The sequence below is a fragment of the Bacillus rossius genome, chromosome 1, assembly GCF_032445375.1.
Source record: "Bacillus rossius redtenbacheri isolate Brsri chromosome 1, Brsri_v3, whole genome shotgun sequence".
In the NCBI taxonomy this organism is placed as follows: domain Eukaryota; kingdom Metazoa; phylum Arthropoda; class Insecta; order Phasmatodea; family Bacillidae; genus Bacillus; species Bacillus rossius.
Genome location: NC_086330.1, coordinates 366049852 through 366073953, shown reverse-complemented (window position 1 = coordinate 366073953; position 24102 = coordinate 366049852). Strand labels below are relative to the sequence as shown.

At 37.6% G+C, this 24102-nt stretch overlaps 1 protein-coding gene across 10 annotated transcripts in view; it reads left to right on the top strand.

The window, feature by feature from the left end:
* Positions 1 to 24102, top strand: part of LOC134528383 (RNA-binding protein fusilli) — a 326528-nt gene that overhangs the window by 66272 nt on the left and 236154 nt on the right. For 3 of the 10 annotated variants that reach the window (XM_063361967.1, XM_063361964.1, XM_063361959.1), the window contains exon 1: positions 3110 to 3463. In XM_063361967.1, the coding sequence (XP_063218037.1) occupies positions 3335 to 3463 (129 nt within the window). In that variant the 5' untranslated portion in view covers positions 3110 to 3334. Of the gene's footprint in view, positions 1 to 3109; positions 3464 to 24102 lie in introns of those variants that run through there. The other 7 variants (XM_063361960.1, XM_063361958.1, XM_063361962.1 and 4 more) reach the window with 6 other exon arrangements.

Genomic DNA, 24102 nt, shown 5'->3' with positions numbered 1-24102 from the left:
TCACAACATGCTTGTTTTCATTGGAAACTTCTGTTTTAGCGGCTGAAGTGGCGTTAATACATAACGCAAATCTTGGGAAAACCTTCGGAAATTCTTTCAGATAACCGAAACTACGTGAGTATTAGGCTTCCCACCATTCAACTTCAAATAAAAAACTTAGCAGCTGCGGCCAACTACTCAGATAATAAGTCACAAACACCCCCCCCCCTACCCCTATGTCGACTATCATGCAAAATCTAATCGAATTCCCCACGAAATCAAGTTCCACAAAAACGTTAAAGTTTAAATGCGTACACGAGGACTTCGTATATAAAATTAGAAAATTTTATTGTTATACAGTTGATGAATTGCTTGTGGTAGGGTTATATTTACAATTTGATCACAGTTATTTCTGGGAAAGTTATTTGCATTCCCTAATTTCCCATGATTATTCGCCTGTTAAAAGGGATGACACCCCATGCCTTTTGTTATAATATAAACAAATGTGCATTGTAAAAAAATTGAAATGAAGATAGAAGTTTCCGCACAGGGACTGTAAACACGCGATCTTCGCTTTACGAATCCAAACTCTTGTCGCTGTGCCAACCACTGCTTGGCATTTACGCTAACATAAAATAGCTACTTGTGTACTGACCATCTGGAGCTCCCTTTTGCGTCAGTTTCATTTCTAGCCGAGCCCTGCATGTACTGGGAATCCGCACGAAATCGATGATGAGAAGCCGACCTTACATAACCTGTAATTTGGTTTTTTCGCTCTGTATTTGTTTTATTTTATTCCAGTGCTTTCAATTGTACAAACGATGTTGTCAGCTTAAAAAAAAATTGGTGGCGTAATTAAGTTATGCACGTTAGAAGCTATACTTACTTGGCGTAAAAAAAACTAACTTTAATTTTGCCTGCAGATAATTAATAGAAATAAAATAATAAAAAGACTTGATTGATATTATAAATTCGATTGGTAAAGTATACATTAAGGCAAATAAAAGAAATAATATATAGCCTATACACGTGTATAAAATTAATTATTTAATTTAGTAAAATAATTAATATAAATTTTAATCAATAATGAAATTCAATAAATACGATGAATGTTTACCATTATTAATTAATATTAATTAACTATTTAATAATAATTTAATAATAATTTATAATGCAAATAAAATATCAATACGGAAACATAACCTCACAAAACACTCCCATTAAACGGCCATGAGTCACTCCCTGCCAGAATGGAAGTTTACAAGCAACTTGAAATCGTTATGCATACGGGAACATAACCTCACTTATATAAATACACTTGAAAATGCTTTTAAACAGAATTTCTATTACTAATAATGTTTTAATAATGAATAAATATTTTTAATGATAAGGATCTGTACTCATTATCAAACACTAAAGTATAAGATTTGAAAGCACATATACTATATAATTTTTATTTGTAGTCTTTTTTCCATCCTGTGAAAATTTCATTGCATGGTGCGCGCGCATCGCACAAATTCACTCGTCACCTAAAAAGTATAACTTCAAAAATACTTTTTTGAGTTACCATGTGTATTTTAATGCAAAACGGCGTGACTCTTCGATATAAATCTAGCCATTTAACTAGTGTCGAAGCAGAGGAGCTGAATTGTTGACCCTTGGAAGGGCAGCCCTTCAGGATTTTTCGGGCAATGGTTTGTTTGTACAGCGACTGGAAGGGCAGCCCTTCCAGTATCTTAAAATGTGTCTATTTTCGTAATTTTATAATCCTGAATTGTTGCCCCTTGGAAGTGCAGCCCATCAGGATATTTTTAACAGTGGTGTTTTTGAAAGGTTGTCTGAATTGTTGCCCTTGGAAGGGCAGCCTATCAGGATTTTTCTGACAGTGGTGTTTTTGAATGGTTGTCTGAATTATTGCCCCTTGGAAGGGCAGCCCTTCAGGATTTTTCTGACAGTAGTGTTTTTTAAAGGTTGTCTGAATTGTTGCCCCTTGGATGGGCAGCCCGTCAGGATTTTTCTGACAGTGGTTAGTTTAGGTTAGGTTAGGTTAGGTTAGGTTAGGTCACTTTACAAACTAACCACTGTCAGAAAAATCCTGAAGGGCTGCCCTTCCAAGGGGCAACAATTCAGGATTATAAAATTACGAAAATAGACACATTTTAAGATACTGGAAGGGCTGCCCTTTCAGTCGCTTTACAAACTTACCATTGCTAGAAAAATCCTGAAGGGCTGCCCTTCCAAGGGGCAGCATTTCAGTCGCCCCGAAGCAGACAAAGCGTTGTTCAGTTCCTAGCGACGTAATTTGTAAGCACGTGTCCGTGCCAACAAGGTTATTTACAGCTTTGATGTTCGACCTAGAGAGATAGAATTATCTATTTTTCATGGTGCCTTTATAGTGTAGTTCTCACGAAAACATTAAAATAAATTCTGTGAAAATAACTCTCATGATAGAGAATATTATTTAATTCGAAATTTTTGAACTACCCCACTTTCGTTTTTATTTGTTTATAAACACGTGCCGTCGCTTCACTTAACAGTGTTGCCAACCTACAGTAAACGCCCATCAGTAATCACATTAAAGCATACAATAGCGAACGAAAAAAAAAATGCCATAAAGTTTACGCCAGATATTAGGCTACACAAAATATTAGTAATCACTTCTATACAGTGACAAGCTAACCCATCCCTTAATTAAACAATTACACACAGCACGCTATTTTAAAAAGGTTTACCTTCATATTACATGGGCTACATTAGCGAAAATTATCTTACGAAACACACGATGTTTCAACAATGGCATTTAATTGAACTGTTTCCGTAATAAATTTCCGTAACTGGATCTTAATCAGTAATAATCCAAGGGAAATACGCAATAATTGGGAGGATTACACTTAAATGGCGTTAAAGTAAGCATCTACGTGAGAGGCACGATTTAAAAACCAACCTTTCTTCAAGACTAATGACTGTGAGAACTCTCAATGTTGCCCCGACAATTGATTTACGAGTTAAAAAAGTAAAAAGGAATGCTACCGGCCCCGGTGTTAACCTGTCGTAAAAAAAAAAAAAAAAAAAAGAGCTGCGCGCACAAGACCTTTCACGCGGCCCCGCGCGCGGCGATTGGAGTGTCTTTGCGGCGGGAGCTGTTTGCGCTCACCTATGCTACCTGGCCACTTGCGGGAGCGGCGCGCGGGCGAAGCAACAGTTGGTTACGTGGCCAAGGCTGCTCGCGCGCGGTCCTAAGGCCCTCGACGGTCAGCTCGGGACCGCTCCTGCCCGGAGAGGACCATGCCCGCGAGACCCTGAGGGGTCAGGCTCGTGTTTGCAGTGCCGTGATGTGACGCGCCACACCGCCACCATGATGGAATCACCCTACCTGTGCGTGCTGTACCTGGCGACGGCGGGGCAGCAGGGCGCCGGTCTCGGCGCCGACGAGGAGGAGGTCGTTCTGCTCGTCTACGTCGTCATCGAGATGGGCCAGAACAAGGTGAGTCGGCCTTCGCGTCTTCTAACAATGCACCTGACCCTCTCCCTGTTTCCAAAACTATTTGCTCCTTGTTCGTGCAATTCTTGGAAAAAAAAAAAAAACCTAAGTTTCCTTAGGGCTATTTCATGTAGCATAACTTGCCTACAACGAAAATAAACAAAACGAAGCTCTATGCTAGTTCTAGCATTCAACGTTAAACACACGCATGTGTAATTGAATATAATTATTTGGTATTATAAATTAGGCGCGGGTCCAAGGCAGTTCTGACTGGTTTGGCAGTTGGTAGTCGGCCTTGTTTCTTGTTTGCATTGTTGGTCTGTGTGTACGTTACGAGTGCAGTATAAATGCCAAATAATTATAAAAATACCGTACGTTGTACCTAAATAATTTTTTATGGCATCTTAAAAATTTTGATGGAAACATTAACTTTATGGTTCCGTATTTATTAGATGGCATTTATGACGACAATAAACGTTTATTTTAACCGAAAACGTCATTTATTTATGTATGTAGGACTCGTAAGAAGGTAAAATAACACGACAGTGTTTTTATAGATTGTAATTTGTAAATCTGGTAATTTAAAAATTGCAAATACTAGAATTAATCGCAGGTTTTTGTTGACATAATCTGGTCACGTATGCATTTGATTTGCAAATAAATTATTTATTTGAAGAAACTGAATAATTAAGTGGATAAATAATTTATATATATTTAAATCACAAATTATTATATGAGTATGTGGTGGCCAGAAGAATAATACCAGGCCTTAAGAAAATATTTGTGTAATCCTGAGCGAATCAGTTGATCTGAGATTGAGAGCACTCACACTGGTCAGAATTTTTTTGTCAGTTAACTTGTAATGTTGGATGCTGTCAGCCTTCACTTGTTCCACGTATAGCATCGCACCGATGCCCTGGTGACTTGCAAACTCAGCTGTTCACACATCAACTCCTAGAATACTATCGTGCAATAATTTCATTTCAATATTTCATGATTTTAGTACTATTATTTTTCAGTTATAATATTTATTTTTAACTAAGTACCCACCGCAGTCTTTCTAACTGCTCGCACTGAAATTTAATATTTATACCAGTTTCAATTTCCTGTTTGAACAGTTTGTAATTCTTATTTAATGTGTAATTTAGACAACAAAAGTTTATTTAACAGTGCCTACGTCATGATGTGTAAATATCGCGTCCAGTTACAATTGGTCATGTCTGATGACTTATTGAATGAAATTATATAGGATGAATTGGAGTTTTTTTTTTTTTTTTTTTACTAATTTCCATCTGACATTTTTACTAATGTATACATGGTCCTGTTTTATCTCAATATGAGCGAATTATATGTGTGAATATAGCCCATATATTTTTTCCTGGTTTTATAAAAGTAATTACCTAATATTGAGGCCGGGGCTTAACTTTTACCGAGAAGTCAGGTTATAAAAACCCACATTGCCATATTTTTCAAACAATATTATTCAAATGTCCTGATACTTTTTTTTTTTTTGCTTATCATGCGAACACGAATATCGTTTCTAAATGTAAGCGTTATGACAAAACAAAAAAGAGCTTAAGTATATCCGTTTTGATGAATTTGTGTTTACTGTAAACTGACATAAACACGTACTCAGTCGTAAAGTCGAGCAAACTTGAAAACTATGTGTGCACATAGGCCTATTGTAACTCCACGTACTATTATAAATAACAGTAAGTATAATTGAAGGACTTTGAACGAAGTTGCAACTGTGATAAACGTAATATTTTTTGCAGTTCCGTAGAAACTGCGTCGTCTCGTATTCGTATTCCTGTTTCCGAGCTCTGTCCCGCTGTAAACAAGGCGCGCGGGTGGGGAGATTAGTGTTTGTGCTTGGGGGCTCAACACTTGTCGAAGTTGTTGGGAGATGGTTCGCGCGGTGTGCGTGGATTGGATGAAGGACCCTGTAAGTACCGGTGTGTTGGTGACCGTTGTTAACTCGCCGAGGTGTGCTGGAACACGCATGCGCCAGCGCTCTCGCGCGACGGGAACCTAACCTAGCGTGCCGCCAACTAGGTATCCCCCACGGAGCAGCCTTGGGCGGAGGCAGGTGGGCTTGACGCCCGCCCGTCGGAAGTGGCCCGGCTTACACGACCAGGCGCCCGTCTGTCCGTCTGCCCGGCGCGAGCATCCACCACTTTAGCCTTTACGAGCTGCAATGGCGGCTTCGGGATGGCTTTTCGGGAGGGGCTATCGCGCAAAGAAAGGTCGTAGTTGCATAAAAATTAAAGTGGTCAGATATTGGCCCATGAATATTATTTACAAATTACAGGTTTCAAATACAGAACCTTTGTAGCTCCATGCAACTTTTGATGAGATAAAAGTTTAACATATGAAATTAAATATTTAAGTAAACATAAATATACACTAATCAATAAAATTTGTCTCTGGAGGGGCTATATCCCCCACCGCCCCCCTTATGGAGTCGCGCTTGACGAGCAAGCTAATCCAGTTCAGTGCAAGTTTGCACACACACACACACACACACACACACACACACACACACACACACACACACACACACACACACACACACACACACACACACACACACACACACACACGCATTTACACGTCGTGCTGGACGAATACGACCAACTTAATTCTAATCTTGCCATTTGTGAAGCAGGTTAGCTATGTGCGTGTAAGCTGCGCCCAACCTGAAGTTGTGTTGCACGATGTGCCTCAAGTATCGGGATTTCACCGTCCGAAACGTGATATTGGGCACCGTATCTCCCTGTCATTTCAGTTTTCATGTTACAAAGACGCTGAAGTCAGTTGCAGAATTGTGTGTTTTACTTATCGCACACATGACGCCCATCATCGCTACATTTTTTTCATCTTCTCAATGACGTAAACAAATTCACCTCGCGCATTCTTCGGATGACAGGGATTACATTGAAATTTTGTGGTAGGCCTACCAGAGTTGGTTACTAAATGATTCAGAACTGGCTTAATCTGGGCGTTTTGCACCCAATTGCGAGTGTAACATATCAATCAATCGATTATCTTTTCTGAGGATCACGGTAAAGATAAAAAAAAAAAAGACGAACAACACAACAGTCAGCTTTCCAGAGGTGGCACAAATTTCGTGTGGTCCTTCAACTGGGTAAATTTTGTTTCTCGGGCAGTGATATTTCACCTTTTTGTATGTAGGCTCTTACTTTCAGTGGATCAACTTGACGTACATAGGTAAAGAAATAAAAATGAGGTTTTTATCCACAACTGGATAACAATGAAGATAAAGAAAACGACTAGAAGTTATTGTATATAGATATATAATGTCGATCTTCACTTGTTATTAATTTTAAATCTTACTTTAGTCTAACGCAATTACCGTACACGTCAAAATATCTGTAATTTGTTACAAATGCGCATATGTGTACCACTGTAAACTGCAATACGGGCGTGATAAAGTTTGTACAAGACTGTGGTGATTGTTTTATTGTTTTAATTATTCAGCGCGCCGTATTCGATGAGAAGTTGTTAGTACTCGAAACTACGATCGGTGTATTCTCACGAACAAGCCGGCTGCAGGGGTCGCCAGGCGCGAGGAGTGTAGACAGAGGCGGCGTGCCGGCCGGCCGCCATCTTGGACGCGCCGTCTCGCCACGTGATGACGTGCCACGCTGCGCAGGGCTGCCAACACTGCCAACACAGGCAGGGAAGCCCGTACCTGGTAGGCGGGGCGCGAGGCTGTTGCGGAGCAGGAGTACCGTTAGTGGAGATTTAATTTTAGCTCGCCCCCCTTTTACACGTTAACGGAATGATATGGAGGCTCCTGTCTGAACTATGTACTTCCACGGCAGTGAGTTGTTTTTAGAAATAATTTATTCTTAGCATACAATTTACAGAGTATTAGTCATTTAATGTAGGGCTCCTTTATTTAATTGTAGAATAAAACTTTTACCAATTAATTAGCACAATTAAAAGTTAGTGAAAAATCAAATAACTTTTTATGTAAATGTCTGATATTACAAAATCACAGAATTCGAGAGTTTATCGAATAATTACATCCTTAAAACAAAATCTTTTGTTTTGAATTCAATTAACTATGCTTTTATAAAGTGTTTGGCTTTTTTTTGTGTATGTACGTAATTTATTTTTAAGCTTAATATAATTTTTAGCCTAATTAAAGAATTTATGACACGAAATGTTTTTTTATCATATATACACGTACATGCAAAGGAATCAAAATCATTTGTAATTCGAAAACTTTAGAAGAATATGACAATATTTATAATGGAAGAACTAGAAGTTTTAGTTTTGAACATTCGGGATATTTTCATTGTTGCAACTGGACAAATCATGATTAGGCCTATATATTTTTACAGTTTGGTTTTGAAGCAACAAATAGGGTTGTGCATCAGTCAGATTGTCACATATGTACCTATATGTAGGTACGTATTTTGAAACTGCCAATAGTTATAATTTTCAAACCATGTTTTTTTTTCTTTTCAAAAAAGGAAGCAATAAGGGCGACAGCAGCACGTGGTAGCAAGTGCCCAGTCACCTATAAGCGCGTGGCAGTGAGAGGGCTGCAGTCATTTATTTTTATTTCAAGACATATTATTACCCTGGCCTCAATTAAGACAACTGTTCATACAGGATATAAATACAAATAAAAAAATATTTAGCATTACAAAATAATAATTTTTAAGAATGCTTCACTAAACATACACAAACAATAAACAGAAAATACGCACTTGTGAAAGTAACAGACTTTATTACAAATAACATGCATGAACCAAAACTTTGCTTACTCTTGACACTTGAGCGGAGACCTGTAATTCACCGTTATAAAGAATGTTTCACAGAAGCCTCGAGTAGTTACATAGATGCTTAATATAGTTGTACGGTTTTGAGATTCGGGTACATGATTTTTTTTTTAATTTTTAATTTTATTTTTAGTTTTATTGAAGAGCTTCAAGTTAAGTTTATCAGACGAAAAATATTTTCAATAGTGAACACTCGATGAAATTTATTTATTTTTTTTTCACTTGAAAAGAAGACTGAGAATACCTTCAGTAGTTTCCTTAAAATCTGTATTTTACACATTCGATATAGGCCTAGCTATTCCGCGCGAATTACCAATCAGGCAGTTACCACAAACTTCATGCAATGTTTTGTCAAAGCCAACTGTTTTATTAAACAGTAAAAGTACTGTCATTGCTGGAAAAAAAACTGATTAATACAAGATGGCTTCCATCTCTCCCTCTAAGAGCGTCTGTGCACATACGAGTACCTTGAGAAATTATTTTCATTGAAGTTTGTTTTGCAGCTTCTTCTGAGTAACAAATCAATACGCTTCATGGAGTCAATTGTTAAGGCTTTGGAATTTGCTGCAGAGTCAGTAGAAGTGACAACCAACTGTGTCGAGCAAATAATTGAAAGGATTGCACTGAATTTAGCATTTTCAGCCGCTTTGTAGTTGGGTATCTCCGAACTTGAAGACATTTCCACCTTTGAAGCTTTGCTTCATCCGCCATGTTTGATTTTTCTATTTGCAAAATTTTAGTGAAGAAAATGACATTGTGATGATAACATTTGAATTGCACGTGTTTCCCAGCTGTGGAAAAAATTATTTTTTGTAAACGTCTCACGCCAACAATCAAGGCTATATTTGCAGGTATGGTCTATTAAATCATATATTTAATATAGCCCTGTTATTTATTCTTGAGTACTTCTATCACATGCTTGCTATCAATAACCATAGTTCAGGTAAGCAGCTGTAGAAGGAATATGCATGAAAGCGGGACAAGAGTAAATATCAGGATTCTGATTTCTTGTTCGAAGTCTTCAACCCGTGGGACAATCAAGGCCACGTATGAGGTTTCTCTGTTGGTTAGTACAACAGGTCACCAAGGATAGGGTTTCTAAGAAAAAGTATGATCTTAAACGTGAATATAATGCAAACTTGATAAGAATAGATGTGTAAATAACAAAGATGGATGTGATGGAATGATAAAAGGAACAAAATATTCACTTCTACGGAGTGGCTTATAAAGCAGTTAGTAAGGACGTTAATAATGAATTCCTGTCAGTAACGGGCAAGTAACGTTTATCATAATAGTTGGCGAAAACATTTGCAGAGACAACACACACTGGCCCTTACGCTAAACTGACATGAAAATGTAAACTACCGAACCTAGGGTATGAATTAATGACTTTTTTTTTTTAAATGTTAGCCACATTCTACAGTATACATTTATTGCTTGTTATTTTGGTTCTACAAACCACGTGGCCTGTGCGTACTTCGTTACGTCAAACAGTTTCACTCTTGAGAGCTGCAGACAGGCCGTTGGCACCAGACTCTTGAGATCGTGCATAATGTTATGAAGGTAAATGTGTAAAGTCTCAGTGTAACTGAAAGATTGGTTGGATTTTGTTAGCTACATAAATTACAATTTTAACGAAGATTTTACGTATTGGTGTACCAACATTTTTTTTATTTAGTTATAATTCGTTTTATTTATCCAAAAGTCGCTCCTCTACAAATTTGCCATTATAAATATATTTATGCTTTTTCACGCCATCAACTTGTATAAATAATTAAAATGAGAAGTTTCAGCACGAAATAAATAAATAAATAAATAAATAAAAGGACGCGAGGTACCCCCTCTCCTTTGTGAGCAGGGCGAGAGGGGGCAATGCCCCCGCCTGACAGTTGCTAGCGGGGTATTCTTCCTTTCCCCCCCCTTCCCCCCCCCCCTCGCCCGCGCAAGTCTGCAAGCATTGGCGAGCTCGGAACACTCGCAGTTCCCTCCAGTGGCCACCAGCTAGCTCCCGTTAGGCCAGAAATTACATGCTCCACTAATGAGCTCCTGTACCTTTTAACGTATTTGCCATCGTAAGAAATACAGATCGATCTTATCTACGAAATTTTTTTTATGATTGACGTACTTTATTTTAATCATTTTACTAGTTACTGGGCCTTGACATTATTTTTAATTTAGAATATTTTTTTGCATTGATTATTTGGAGGAAGGAGTAAGCAAATGACGCCCCAACACGCTCCTGTCTGCGACACCGAACAGTTTTTGGCATCTTACTGCGTGCGGTTAATTGCCACGTAGTGTGTCTTGTTTATTTCGGAATCATACAGAATACATGCTATTCGTTATTAGATAAAAATCAGAGGGCTTGTGCAGTTTATAAATGGTACCTTGTTTTCTGAGCTTTTTTTTTTTTTTTTTTTTTTTTTAAGTTATACTTCTAATGCGACTTCCAACAAGGTTGCGTTAGACGTTTAACGCTCCTGGGGAGGGGGAATATAAAGAGCGAGAGTGAATGCTATTGTAAGGAACTAAGTAGAGAGTAAGAAAAAGAATAAAGATCCTGACAGTTTGTAGTGTCGCCATATTTGTTTCAATTTTCAATACCCTTTTTGTATATTACAATTTAAATCGCAGAAAAAAATCATATTTCATAGACACATAAATAGTGAGTGTGTGTCATTTTTCTATGTCCACGAGGTCTCGCCGCGTTAATTTTCTCCTTAGGGCGTCTCCGTCCGCTTAATTAAATAAACAGCTTTTATTGTTGAATGATTTCATGATTTATTTCATGAAAATCTGCTCTCATAAAAAAGTTAGTTTTATAGATATTCAATATTTCTCTCTATCTCTCTCTCTATCTCTCTCTCTTTCTCTCTCTCTCTGAAAATCAATTTATGAATCTTTACAAATTTATTTCCTTTATTTTTTTAGTTTGATTTGATACAATATGATTTCTCTAAAAATCAATTTCTACCCCTTCCTATTTTCATGTCCACATTACGAAGTTTCACTTCTTCCGCGCGGAGGGACTCCACGCAATATTTTTGCATGCAATTAATAACTATTTTTTAATGATGACAAAGAAGTATAACTTCTCACGCACGTACCTAAGTACACGCACACTTTTTTTTTTTTTAACGGCCTGGTTCCTAACACAACCCTCCGCTTAGTAAGGGTTTTATCTGTGTCGGTGAGGCGTGATGATAAATACGACATATTTCATGCCTGAAAATAATTACGAAATTACGCGTTTAGACATTTACCCTCTCCTAAAAATACAGCTTGAAAACGGAATATCGAAACAGAACTGCCAATATGCCCTCGGTGTAGTCATAAATGCAGTTTTCAAATCGCGTGGTTTTATCTGAAGGGCCCCACCACGCCGTAAGTGTGTCCAGGGAGGCATGGTATTTAATATCCTTAAGAAGGCCCTGTTTGTTTTTATTTCTTACATTCTAAAAGTCACAAATTTTGTCAACTTATCGAGCAGCAATATACTCATAAAATTATGAAAACTTTTTAATAAACTAGTTTTTCCCGGGGGTGTAGGTATAATGTTAGTGTCGTAAGTATGCGAAACGTTTGGTTTTGTGAGGTACGCCGTTGTCAGTCGGGCCAATTCCAGGAGCCGGCAGGTTGGGAACACTGGCTGCCAGGCACAGTCCTGCCCGCAGTAGGGCGGCGATCAAGCCTCCGGCACAAAGCAGGGAAGATAGTCGCAATAAAATGCTGTAACTGACGATATTCTTCTCTTTGGAAATCGTCGAACTGTGCCGTATTTATCGGCAACCCAACAACCGGAAAGTCGTTAACTTTTTCGAAAGAAAATGTTGGCTACCTTGAATTTTTTTTGTCTTTCGTTGCTGGGAATATTCACGATAAGTGTTTCAGGTTGTCTGTTTTACAATAGGGAACAACCAAACACTATGTTAAAGTTATTTATATTTTGTTTCTAAACTTAAAAAAATATGAGTGTTGAAGTATTAAGTAAAAAGTGTGAGTGTCGAAAATATTTTTTTTTTTCAGTTTCAATTATATTACAAAAAATACACACGAGCACGTCTGTACAGGTGCACATGGCAGCCCTGCTGATTTCATTGCTACCAAGGTAATTCAACACTGTCAAAAATTTTAAAACTTTAATAGTTTGCTATTATACTCAGTACCCTACTCTGTTAATACACCATAGGTACCATAAATTCTAAAGTAATGTGTGTAAAATTACTTTTATATTTAAACTTAATGTTTGATGTTTGCATTTCTCACCCGCACAGTTTTCAGTGGTCATATTCAGCATGTTCAGTTGCGCCCCTGGCCTCCAGCGAGGACTGACCGCCAGCCTAGCCCTCGAGAGGATACACGCCACAAACCATACACACGATCTCACCTGCACATTGATGATCCACTCTTTCCGAGGGTAGAGAGTCTCGCACGTTTATAAATTAATTAATACATTTCTTGCAACGATTATTTAAACGTATTATTATTAGGGACTGGAAAAATTCGTGGTTTCGATGACCTCTATGAAAGACTCCACGATTCACTCACTATGTACGCGGGAAAATTACACCTGCTCATTGGCTACCGGCTCGTGACACCTGCTAACTGGGATGCTTGTGATTCGATACTTCTTACGTTGAGGGTCATTCATTGGCTCACAGTCCTTCAGGCAAACTGTGTTCCAATCACTGAAGAGGCAATAAGTTACACGCACTTGGATTCTAGCCTATCGAGAAATGAAACCGTGAATTTTTCCTGTTTATAATTATTATGTAGGATAAGCAGTAAATACAATGTTTTAGCATTTCATGAAGAATCTAAAAATAATATCTAAATATTTTTTTTTTTTTTTTTTTTACAAAAGATGAAAAATTGTTTTACTAGAAAATGAATAATTAAATATGTCAAAATTTCTGTGAAGACAAGACAACTGATTCTGCATAGATACAAACATATATGATGTGTGAATGAAAAACAGATTTTTAATGATTTGTTCGTTGCAATATTGATTAGACGGGCCACCACGCGGTCATCGCTAATGTAATCAACACGAAGACACCGTGTCATCGTAACGGGGTAGCACTGGGCTAACCAGGCGAGGAGGGGGTAATGCAGGGGTCGCAGCACGGTGAAGGGACAACACCGTGTCGGGGCCCGGGGAAGAGGCCCTCAGGGACTTGTGGTAGCTCGACCAGGGGCTGTAAACATTGGGCCGCCAGGTTACACAGTTGCACGACAAAGCATCTTCGAAACTATCATCGGGTACGCACCACAACGCCAAACGTACAATAACGCTGAAAACCATAACGCCGAATGCCAAATTGACTACAACGCCGACAGCTAGAAAACTGCTGTGTACCACAACGCCGAATTACCACAACGCCGAAATACATTAACGCCGAAAAATGTCATTGCAGGACTGCCACAAAGGTTAGGTTAGGTAAGGTTAGCACACAAATTCATTCAATTGTTTTTCATTTTGCTCCTGCGGCCCTCCCTCCCCGCTTCAACATTTTTCGGCGTTACTGTATTTCGGCGTTGTGGTACACAGCAGTTTTCTAGCTGTCGGCGTTGCGGTCAATTAGGCATTCGGCGTTATGGTATTCAACGTTATTGTACGTTCGGCGTTGTGGTAACGACCCCTATCACCATGCTATATTCGCATTTCATCATCAGAAAAAATAACGTCTTTAAAACAACCAGGAAAAAAAATTCAAAGCAGTCATGAAAACTGCCGACGGAAGTGAAAACTTGAAACTATAAACAAAACAGTTGTGTTTTTTTAGATAGCCAAATTAATAGTTTGATCTTAAATTACAACTTGTAAGTCAAAGTAACTATTATTAATATTAATAATAGAACTAAGAAAATACAAATATAATTTGAAATAAGAAATACTAACTTTGTAAAATGCAATTGTGTAACATAAGAAAATATTTTTTGATAAAAATCAGCATTTTCGCAATTTTTAGGAAATTAATATTATTACACGACAAATTTGTTTCATCACGTTAATAAAATAACTCCTAAATTACTATAAAATACGCATTGCATAGTAATTGTAGGTATTAAAAAAACAATGTTCTTAATTTTTAGGTGTTATTGCTAAAATGCCTCGGTTTTCTTCGTTATTTAAACTATATCTATCTATATCTATGAGAATACTCACTTTTTACTGCACAGTAATCTTATACTTAAGATGTAAAATAAAAATTGAATAAAAAAACAATTTGAACACTAATGGGCACGTAGGCATATATAGTGTTATCGTTAACACGTCACGTGATCATGTCGATGACGACTTACATGAATTTACTCCCTATCCAAACCTTCCTATAGAAGTTTTCACTTCAAAAAGTGTGACAAACATTGAACTTAAGGTATGGTCTCTCATGCAGAGACTGTCGATTTTTTCTCTCTCGTCATTACGTCTGTTTAAAAGCTAGTTCATAATTTATAACTTGATACTTCCCTCGAATTTATTGTTCTGCCACAAATATTTTCTACGGATATTCGCATTTGTAATATCGTGGGTGTAAAAAATCGCGCCAGACTTGCAGCAAGAAGCCTTCCCAGCATGCACCAGGAATACACTAGATACCAATCCCGGACAGCTCAATACTAAAAAAAAAAAAAACAGGCTAGAGTGTGAAAAATAACCTAGTGGCAGGTGGTGTAACTAAATATATTTTACAGATAAATTGTCAAATTCAAATTATATGTAATATATAGTGTCAAATTAGTAACTTTTTAAAAACTTGAGGTTTATAGCTCTCATAAATATGTATAATGATAAAAAATATTCCCAAAGAAAAATAGATACTTTTGTTTTAATGTTGGTACCACGTGTACTAATCAGGTACATTGTTCATACTAGACCTAGGCATACTGTTCTGCCATCTATCGCTACGTGACGACAGGTTTGCACCCAAAATTCTACAATTTGTCCGGTATTAGTCTGTGATACATGCCGACACGTAACGGCACATCCTCAGGTCCAAGGAAGCCAAGACGCAGTGAGACACTGGCCACCATTCTGCGATCTAGATGGAAGTGCAGTATGGAGTTAGGGGAAGCCTTCTTTTCACAGACGAGAGAGCCAAACGTCCGATCGTGCATCTTCGGTTTTTTTTTTGTTCATTGTAAATAAATATAGAACTCATGATAACTAATGGTCAATTAGGTTAGGTTAGCTACATTATAAATACTTTAAAACATTGTGGACGGTTGATTTGGTTAGGATAGCTACATTAAAGACACTGTGAAATCATGTAAACGGTTTCCTATCCGTGGATAGCTACATAGTAAAAAGTTATTTGCTAAGCAACCATGAAATGATTTTACAGTATTTTTAATATAGCTATAAGTACTTACCTAATTTAACCAACCATCCACAATGTTTTAAAGTATTTATAATGTAGCTAACCTATCCTAATCGACCGCAAAATCTAATGCCACACCGGTTTATACAATGAGATAGAGATAGAACGAAAAAAAAAAAGCGAGCATGAACTTCGGGGAACTTCGGGTGTGGCTCTCTCGTCTGTGAAATGAAGGCTTCTCATGGAGTTAGCCTCGGTGCAGTTCCGGCGGGGAGTGTTGGACGAGCGCGAGTGAATGGCGTGTGTTGGCAGCACTGCCGCCCGCTCCCAGGGCTGGTGGAGGTTGGCAGGACCTGTATAACAGTTGTGCAAACAGGCCGCACGCAGCCATTCGCGGGTTCAGCTGTTCCATGTCGCCGCGAGTCCAGGAGGAGCAATATGGCGGCCAACAAGACTTTCTTACTGGCAACAGCTGTATCCCCTCCACCTATAATCTGTTGAGACCGTGTGTAAGGTCACGAGACGCAAGAGTTATTATTTTTTTTTTTTTACATTTCTTCACCAAAAACACAGTTGAGGACGTGATAAACAAGTGAAAATAAAGTATCGTCATGAACATTATCAACAAGTCATAGATAGGATACTGCTGTGTGTTGCAAATACGGTACCACAGACTGAGTGGAGGGTTGAGTGAACTTATTTTCTTTTCGACATAACCAAACATGCTCAGAGGTATTTAACCGGACAGGCCGAGAGCTTGGAAAGAAAAACAGAATAAAAGCGGAAGTCTCGTCTAGGTATCGATTGTGACGAGTTTACTTCTACACGACGTTGCGAATATCCTGAGGATTGTGGGGAAATAGTGGGAAGGGGGAGGGATTGTAGGGAATATATTTACTTGGGTTTTGAGCAGATAGGAAGAGGAGAGAGAACTACGATGCCGACACGATACTGACAGCCTGAGAGAGAGAGAAAGAGAAAGAGAGAGAAAGAGAGAAAGAGAGAGAGAAAGAGAGAGAGAGAAAGAGAGAGAGAGAAAGAGAGAGAGAGAGAGAGAGAGAGAGAGAGAGAGAGAGAGAGAGAGAGAGAGAGAAGGGGTTGGGGGGTTGGGGGGTTGTTTGTCACGAAAGGATGGAGATTCTGGAGAGCTAAGCAGTAGAAACTTGGTTAACCAAGGATTTTTTTTTGGGGGGGGGGGGGGGGGTTGGGAGTATACAATACAGCAAAATTTCGTAAGTAATTTATACAAAACCAATGTACAAGTATTACCGACACTAATTATATTAATTTTGAAAAATATGTATGAATTAAATTATTTGTAATATCCTAAAATACACAGTTTTGATGAAAAATAATGTTTTATATTTACAATTTCTTATGTATAGATACCTGCAATTAAAAAATTAAAACCCCTTAAATAAAATTCTTAATTAATCGGATCACGGATAATTGAGGTTCTACCTTATTGTAATTGTTAATTTTCTTTGAATGTCAAGTAATTTTTCACCGTCCGATTTTTCTGTTTTTGTGTAATGATAGTTGTCTTTGTTCCTTTCTTGTGGTATTATATCTTTATGGACTAGTCTGTGTGTGATGCACCTGTTAAAAAATGAGTGCTCATAAAGTTTGTTTTTCATGCTGTACTGTCTGCACTTATCTACACAGTTTTCTCTAACGAATGATAGTTGTTTTGGTGGCCATTTTACTTTCAGGAAAATACCTCCGCTCTCCAAATACCTGAACATTGTCTCTAAAATTATATAATTAGTTTGATTTTTTTTAAATCACTCTCCATTTGTGATGAGGTTAATATGGTTTGTGTTTATCAATACAGTCTTTGGATATTACTGCTATTTTTGTAAACATGATTTTACTTAATAGATATATATAAAATCAAATAATAGTGAACATACTTTTATCTTGTTGATGTTCTGTCACCCTTCAAGAGTTGCAGTCAGTTCGATGTTTCCAGCATGAGTAGTGCAGTCGGAGGCGATGTTCCCAGCGCGAGTAGTGCAGTCGCAGGCGATGTTCCCAGTGCAGGCAGGTGCGACAGAGAGCAGCTGCAATACGGCGGGGTCGTCTCTACTGTTCAGGGTTCCACCAAGCAGGCTTACAGCGATCTGATGCTGAATATCAGCACTAATGGGCGTTTTCTAGATATAACAAGTCGTCAGTTATTTGAATGATTATTGCATTGGGGAAGATTGGTTCAAACATTGAGTCTGTGTCCGTTGACGGGATTATGTCTCGAACGTAGCAACTGTTCGTTTTTTTCTAAGGAAGCCTACTCTTTTCGCCTGTGCTGTCGTCGTGTTTGCCAGGAAATCTGTGCTTGTGCGTCTCATGTGTTGTTGTTTTATCCAAGGTGGTTGTTGCAACTGTCAGCTAGGCATTTAACATAGGCTCTTTTTTTTTGGGCTGTCTTCTGTGTGTGTGTTCGTTTTTCTTTGTTCATTCCTCGTGGTTTTATGACAGGCAATGGCGTATGTCCAAAAATAATGTTTTAAATAGCAAGTTACGTGTTGCACCAGCTTGTAGGGTAGGCCTATATTTTCTTCGCCGGTTGCCGCCTCTAAGCGCCGAGCTGCGGTCGGCAACAGCATGCGGGCGACACCGTTACCCGGGGCGCAGGCCCTTGTTTGGTGGCCGGACCACCTGTAATCACCGTCCTTCACGGACTGCCCTCTCGTCCTGCAGGAACACGGGCGGAGCCCCCCTGGCGGTCAGACGGCGAACTGCCCCTTCACGTGACCGCCGCCCGGGCGGGGAAGCCTTCTTTTCACAGACGAGAGAGCCACACCCGAAGTTCCCCGAAGTTCATGCTCACTTTTTTTGATTTTCGATTTCACAGTATCTTTAATGTAGCTGTCCTAACCAAATCAACCGTCCACAATGTCTTAAAGTATTTATAATGTAGCTAACCTAACATTATTGACCATTAGTTATCATGAGTTACAATGAACCAAAAAAAAACAACCGAAGATGCACGACCGGTCGTTTGGCTCTCTCGCCTGTGAAAATAAGGTTTCCGGACCGCCGCCCGGGTGTGCCCTCGTGTGTTCAGGCAGTACCAACTGTCTTTTGAAAAGTTCCCTGCAATATTGTATACGCCACCGCATGGCTCTTCTGGTGGTAGAAATCCAGGTTTGAAACGAGAACACACGAACATAATAAGTAAGAGGAGTCGAAAGATCCCATCTTGTTTTCAACCGTTTTCTGTTGTTCAATCTTCAAAATTGGCTTCGTTAAAGCATTACATGCAATTAATTGCAATGCCTGAAGTCAATAACTAGCTGCTGCTGGTAATTTTACCCTCGAGGTCTTTGGCGTTTCGTATTTAATGTGATTTCTGCCGACGCGAGACATTCCGTATATCGGTTAGGTTTGACCAAGAGGGAAAATGAAAGCTTCAATGGTATTTCCGTACTGGAGTGCAGGACGAAAGTCAAGAATACTAAAGGACGACTGGCTCGCAACGTCTCAAGGAAGCGATTGTCATACCATTGCATAAAGGGGGTAGCTTTGCATCCTCAAATTTTAGACCAATCTCTATATATGAAGCAACATTTCAAAAATTATAGAAAAATGTGTTAAAAACAATTAATGTCAATTTTGGATAACAACAAAATACTGTCTGTAAACCAATTTGGGTTTAGAAAAGGCTTAAGTACAAATGATGCTCTAATTAAAGTAACAAACTTTGTGCACAAAGCCATAGAACAAGATAAAAAATGTATTGGTGTAATGTTGGATCTTGCTAAGGCTTTTGATACAGTCTCACATAAAATACTTTTAGATAAACTGGATAAAGTAGGAATAAGAGGTTTGGCAAATACTTGGTTTAAAAGTTATTTGGAGGGTATATCTCAGAGAGTCAAAGTAAATAATAAATTAGGAGACATCCTACATATAAATATAGGCGTCCCACAAGGCAGTGTTCTTGGGCCAATTTTGTTTCTGATATATATAAATGATCTATGTAACTTGGACACAACGGGGCAGATAGTTTCTTTTGCAGATGATACTGCAATTTTATATTCATCCGACAATTGGCCTTCGGTTTTTGAAACGGCAAATAACGAACTTAAGAAAGTCAAAGAAATATTAGATGATAGTTTTCTTTCTCTAAACATAAATAAAACCAATATATTACTTTCTCTGCCAACATTTTTGGTCAACCTATCGAACATGAACTAAAAATTCACGTATGTAACGAAATAAACGTTAACTGTAAAAAATGTAGTGTCATAGAAAGAGTACATGATATAAAATACTTAGGTATAGTTCTCGACTCTTTTTTAAAATGGGATAAACATGTTTTTTTATCTTACGAACAAGATTCGAAAAATGGTGTATAAATTCGTTGAACTAAGAACAATATTATCTATTGAAGGTATTAGAATGGTTTACTTTGCTATTTTTCAGTCTGTTATGCAATATGGTATTCTGTCTTGGGGAGGGATGAGTAAAACGTCAATTAAGCCACTTATAACAATTCAAAAACTTATTTTACGAGTTATTTTAAAAAAAACCGCATGTACCCATCCAAGGAACTTTTTAAACTATTAAATGTATTTGATATTAAAAGATTGTTTATTAGAGCTACAATAATTAATATGTATCAAAGGGATAATCAGTTAAATTATATAGATCATAACTATCCCACACGACATAGACAGAATATAAATTTACAAATCCCTCAATTTCATAAAACAATATCTCAGAGATCTTTAGAATTTTTGCTTCCAAAAATTGTTGTTATTCCTGCAAAACTAAAAACAAAAAATTATTTTCAAATGAAAAAATATGTTAATATTTGGCTACATAATTTAACTGATGAAGAGATGGCTTTAGTATTTAAGTAAGTTTTATATATTGTTATAACTTTGTACCTGTACTTTACTTAAATACTAATTTTTATTTAATTGAATTTTCATTTATTCATGTAACAATTATATAATTTATACTTTTTTGTTTATACATAATATTGAATTTTAATAATTTGCTCTTTTTAACTTTCATATTTATATAACTAATGTAATATTTTATATATTTCTCAGCTATTATACATTTACAAATGTTTACAATCGTCAAAATACCGCATGTAATTTAAAGTGACTAGATGCACTCACATACAAGCTTGCTTTCGTGAGTGCTACATTTCCTGGTTAATTAAGTGAATATTGTCAAAAAAGTGTAAAAAAATGGGAAATAAATTATTATTATTATATTATTATCAAAAGGGGAAGAAGTTGATATTAACAACATAAAAATTGTATGTATATCATCAAAATACACTGTAGTTAAATAGTGAACAAAGGGTTTGAGTTAAAATAAAGCAAGAACTACATAATTTTAGGGGTAAGACATGAAGTATTTATTACATTAACATTAGCTGACAAAAACATTGTATCACAAAAATTAGTATTAATTTTCCCTAGTTTCATTTTTACTTTTACCACATGTTTTATGTGCCCCATTTAAGGAAACTAAAAAAGTAGTAGGTATATCTATAATTACATTAAAATATAAAAATATGACTATGAATCATTAGAAATCAACGTGTCCTTAAATTAAGGTATTCATTTATGAATTTTTGATGTGTCGGCAGAGACGCGCACATATTAAATCATGCGTCACGCCAAAAGGTTAAGAAAACTTTCCTGCGTGAGTTGTAATCTAATTAATGGCCAGCAATAAAAGGGAAGAGCCATTCGCCCTCACTCCAGAAATCAGTGGAGAAAGATTTGAGCCGCATGGCAAGAATGTGGAAACATCACCAGGACCGCTAGAAAATCAATCAATAATATTTTTAAGGACATGAAATGGCTAAAATAAAATAATAGCATGATTCCTGGGAGAATCCGGCACAAAACGTACCCAGTAGGAGGTGCGAAAATAGTTTCTCCCGCATAGATTACGGTGGATTACTTCGCACATAGAAAGTGACTTCACATCATTTCTGCCCAGGAAGACGTCAGAACGACCTTTGCCAAACGAAGGTGATCATAGATCACAATAGCAATAGAAAATATTTCGCACATAACTTAAAGTTGGTTATTTTCCAAGTCAAGCATGACTATACAGCGAATAAACTAATAATTTAGTTGCTATGGCATTTTAAATTTTAGAAAAACTTTTATCTTCATTTTAGTCCCAAATCGTTGCGCTGTTATAGCTTAAACAAATAAACAATTTAAAAAAAAATTTAGTCGTTTTAACATAACACAATATAAACACAATAAAAACAAATTTAAATTAATTTTTCCTGCAAAATATATAAGGACAATAGAATTATCTGCAAAAAAAACACAAATCACCCTAAAAACAACATGGCGTACAGTTTGCCCAAAATAATGCTTAAACAAAAAAAAATACCAAGCGAAATTGAGCATATGACCAGCTTCGGCTGTGCAATGGCACAGATTTTACTGTTTTTATATAAACTACTTTAATGTTCGTAAATAAGGTTTTAACGAAGTCATATTTTAATATTAAACTTAAAAATATTGTTGTAGCATAAAATCATTTGAAACCAATATGGCTTCTTTCCCCCTTTCGGGCTTGGGTGTCAAACGCCATATAATGTTTTTCATTGTTTCATCATTATGTTTTGTCAGGAATGTTTCTAAATTTATCATTCTTATGACTCCCTTCTGCCACAAATTTTTCATAAGATTTTTGCCACAAATATTTTCATAATATTTTCACCGAGTGTAATATGGGTGTAAAAAATGGGGCGTGGCTGTGTCATGGACACGGCCGTTTGTTGTACGTAAATACGTGTACGTAACAGGTAATATTTTCTATACAAAATATAAAATACGCTACTTTATGTATGTTATGATTAATTTCTAAACACCATATATATATATATATATATATATATATATATGTACACAGTAACTAATTTACACTAATGATTTATAAATGCAAGCGATAGATTTTGGCGAGAGCTGACGATCGAAACTCAAACTAACGTCGTAGCTTCTCCGAGTTAAAAGTTATACTAAATTGATATCTCGAAACGCAGCAAAATGACCTCTAAATGGCGGTGCTTCCCCCTCCACCGCGCGCGATACGTCACAGTCCTCACTTAGCGTAACGAATTCTTTGATCCTTTAGCTACCCAGTTGTGTAATTACAATTTTTATGGAGATGATAGATATGTAGCTGCAACTCCAAACTGTATCCCCCGATTTTATGATTCTTTTTTTTTAATTGCCTCCCACAGTGGAAGCAATTTTAATGACGTATTCACGTCAAAAAGTCGCGCAAGAGATTGTGACTAAGAATCAAGTATAAATAAGAAAGCGAAGGCACCGCGTGGTCTCTGCCTGGCTGCGCCACATGTCGCTATTCTGAGCCGCAGCACGGGAATAGCGCGCGTGTTGTCAACAGCTCCTGGAATGCGGCGACCGTGGAGGAAGCAGGCAGCGGTGCTGACCTCGGGCTGGCGGCGACCTGCGTCTAGCAGGAACTCCCGCGCTCGACTTGCAACCGACACACGGGACAAGCTCAGTCGCTTCTCGTGAGAGACCTAAGATGTACATCAAGTTCTGTCCCTGCCCGAACACGCCCGAATATTCACCTGCGGCCAACCTCGGGATTTGTTTTATTTTCGCGCAGGAAAAAAAAATGAATTCAGATATTAAAAGTGGTCGGTTAGGTTAGCTACATTAAAACACTATGGACGGTTAGTTAGGTTAGTATAGCTACATTAAAATAAACAGAGAAATATAAATATATTTATAAATAAACCGGAGGTTGGCCGAAGGTGAATTGTTCGGGTGTAATCGGGCAGGGACAGAACTTGATGTACATCTTAGGCTTCCCGCTTCTCATAGCCAGTTGCTCTTGGACCAAGAATGATCCAGAGATCATTCCTCCGAACCTCAAACCACCAACACACAACTGGGACCTCCACATTCTTCGCTTGTGTGCACCCCAAGTACGTCTCCACGCAGTTTCAATGTTAGGCGCGTTAACTTTTGGTTTGTGCTGGGACGATACGAAGTCGCTACAATCGATTGTGAATGAGCAAACTGTTGATGCGTTTAGCCACAAGATACCAGCTCATGCGACCGCTACCTCGTAGCTGTTGATTTCTAGTGACTGAAAAACGCACAGTGTCATTAAAAAAAAATCTATTACAAATCGACGAAGTCTGATATCTGAATAGGTTTAAAAAAAAATATTTGAGCTGGTCTTTTCAGCACTTTCCAGACATCTAACCTTGTTAACAAGGAAATTAACGTGTTCTCATGTTGCAAATAAGCTTATAATGCAAACACTGACACCAAATGTATCGTAGAATTCTTTAAAACGATGACGAGCGTGATAAATTTATGATAAGTATTCATTTTAGGAAGGAAAAAAGTAAAATTCCCCCCCTTTTTAAAAACTAACCATAATTTGTTTAACGATATCGTACTATCATTTTTGAAACGTTTTTTTAAATGAGTCGTTCAATGTTTTGCACTATTTGTCATGGAAAAAT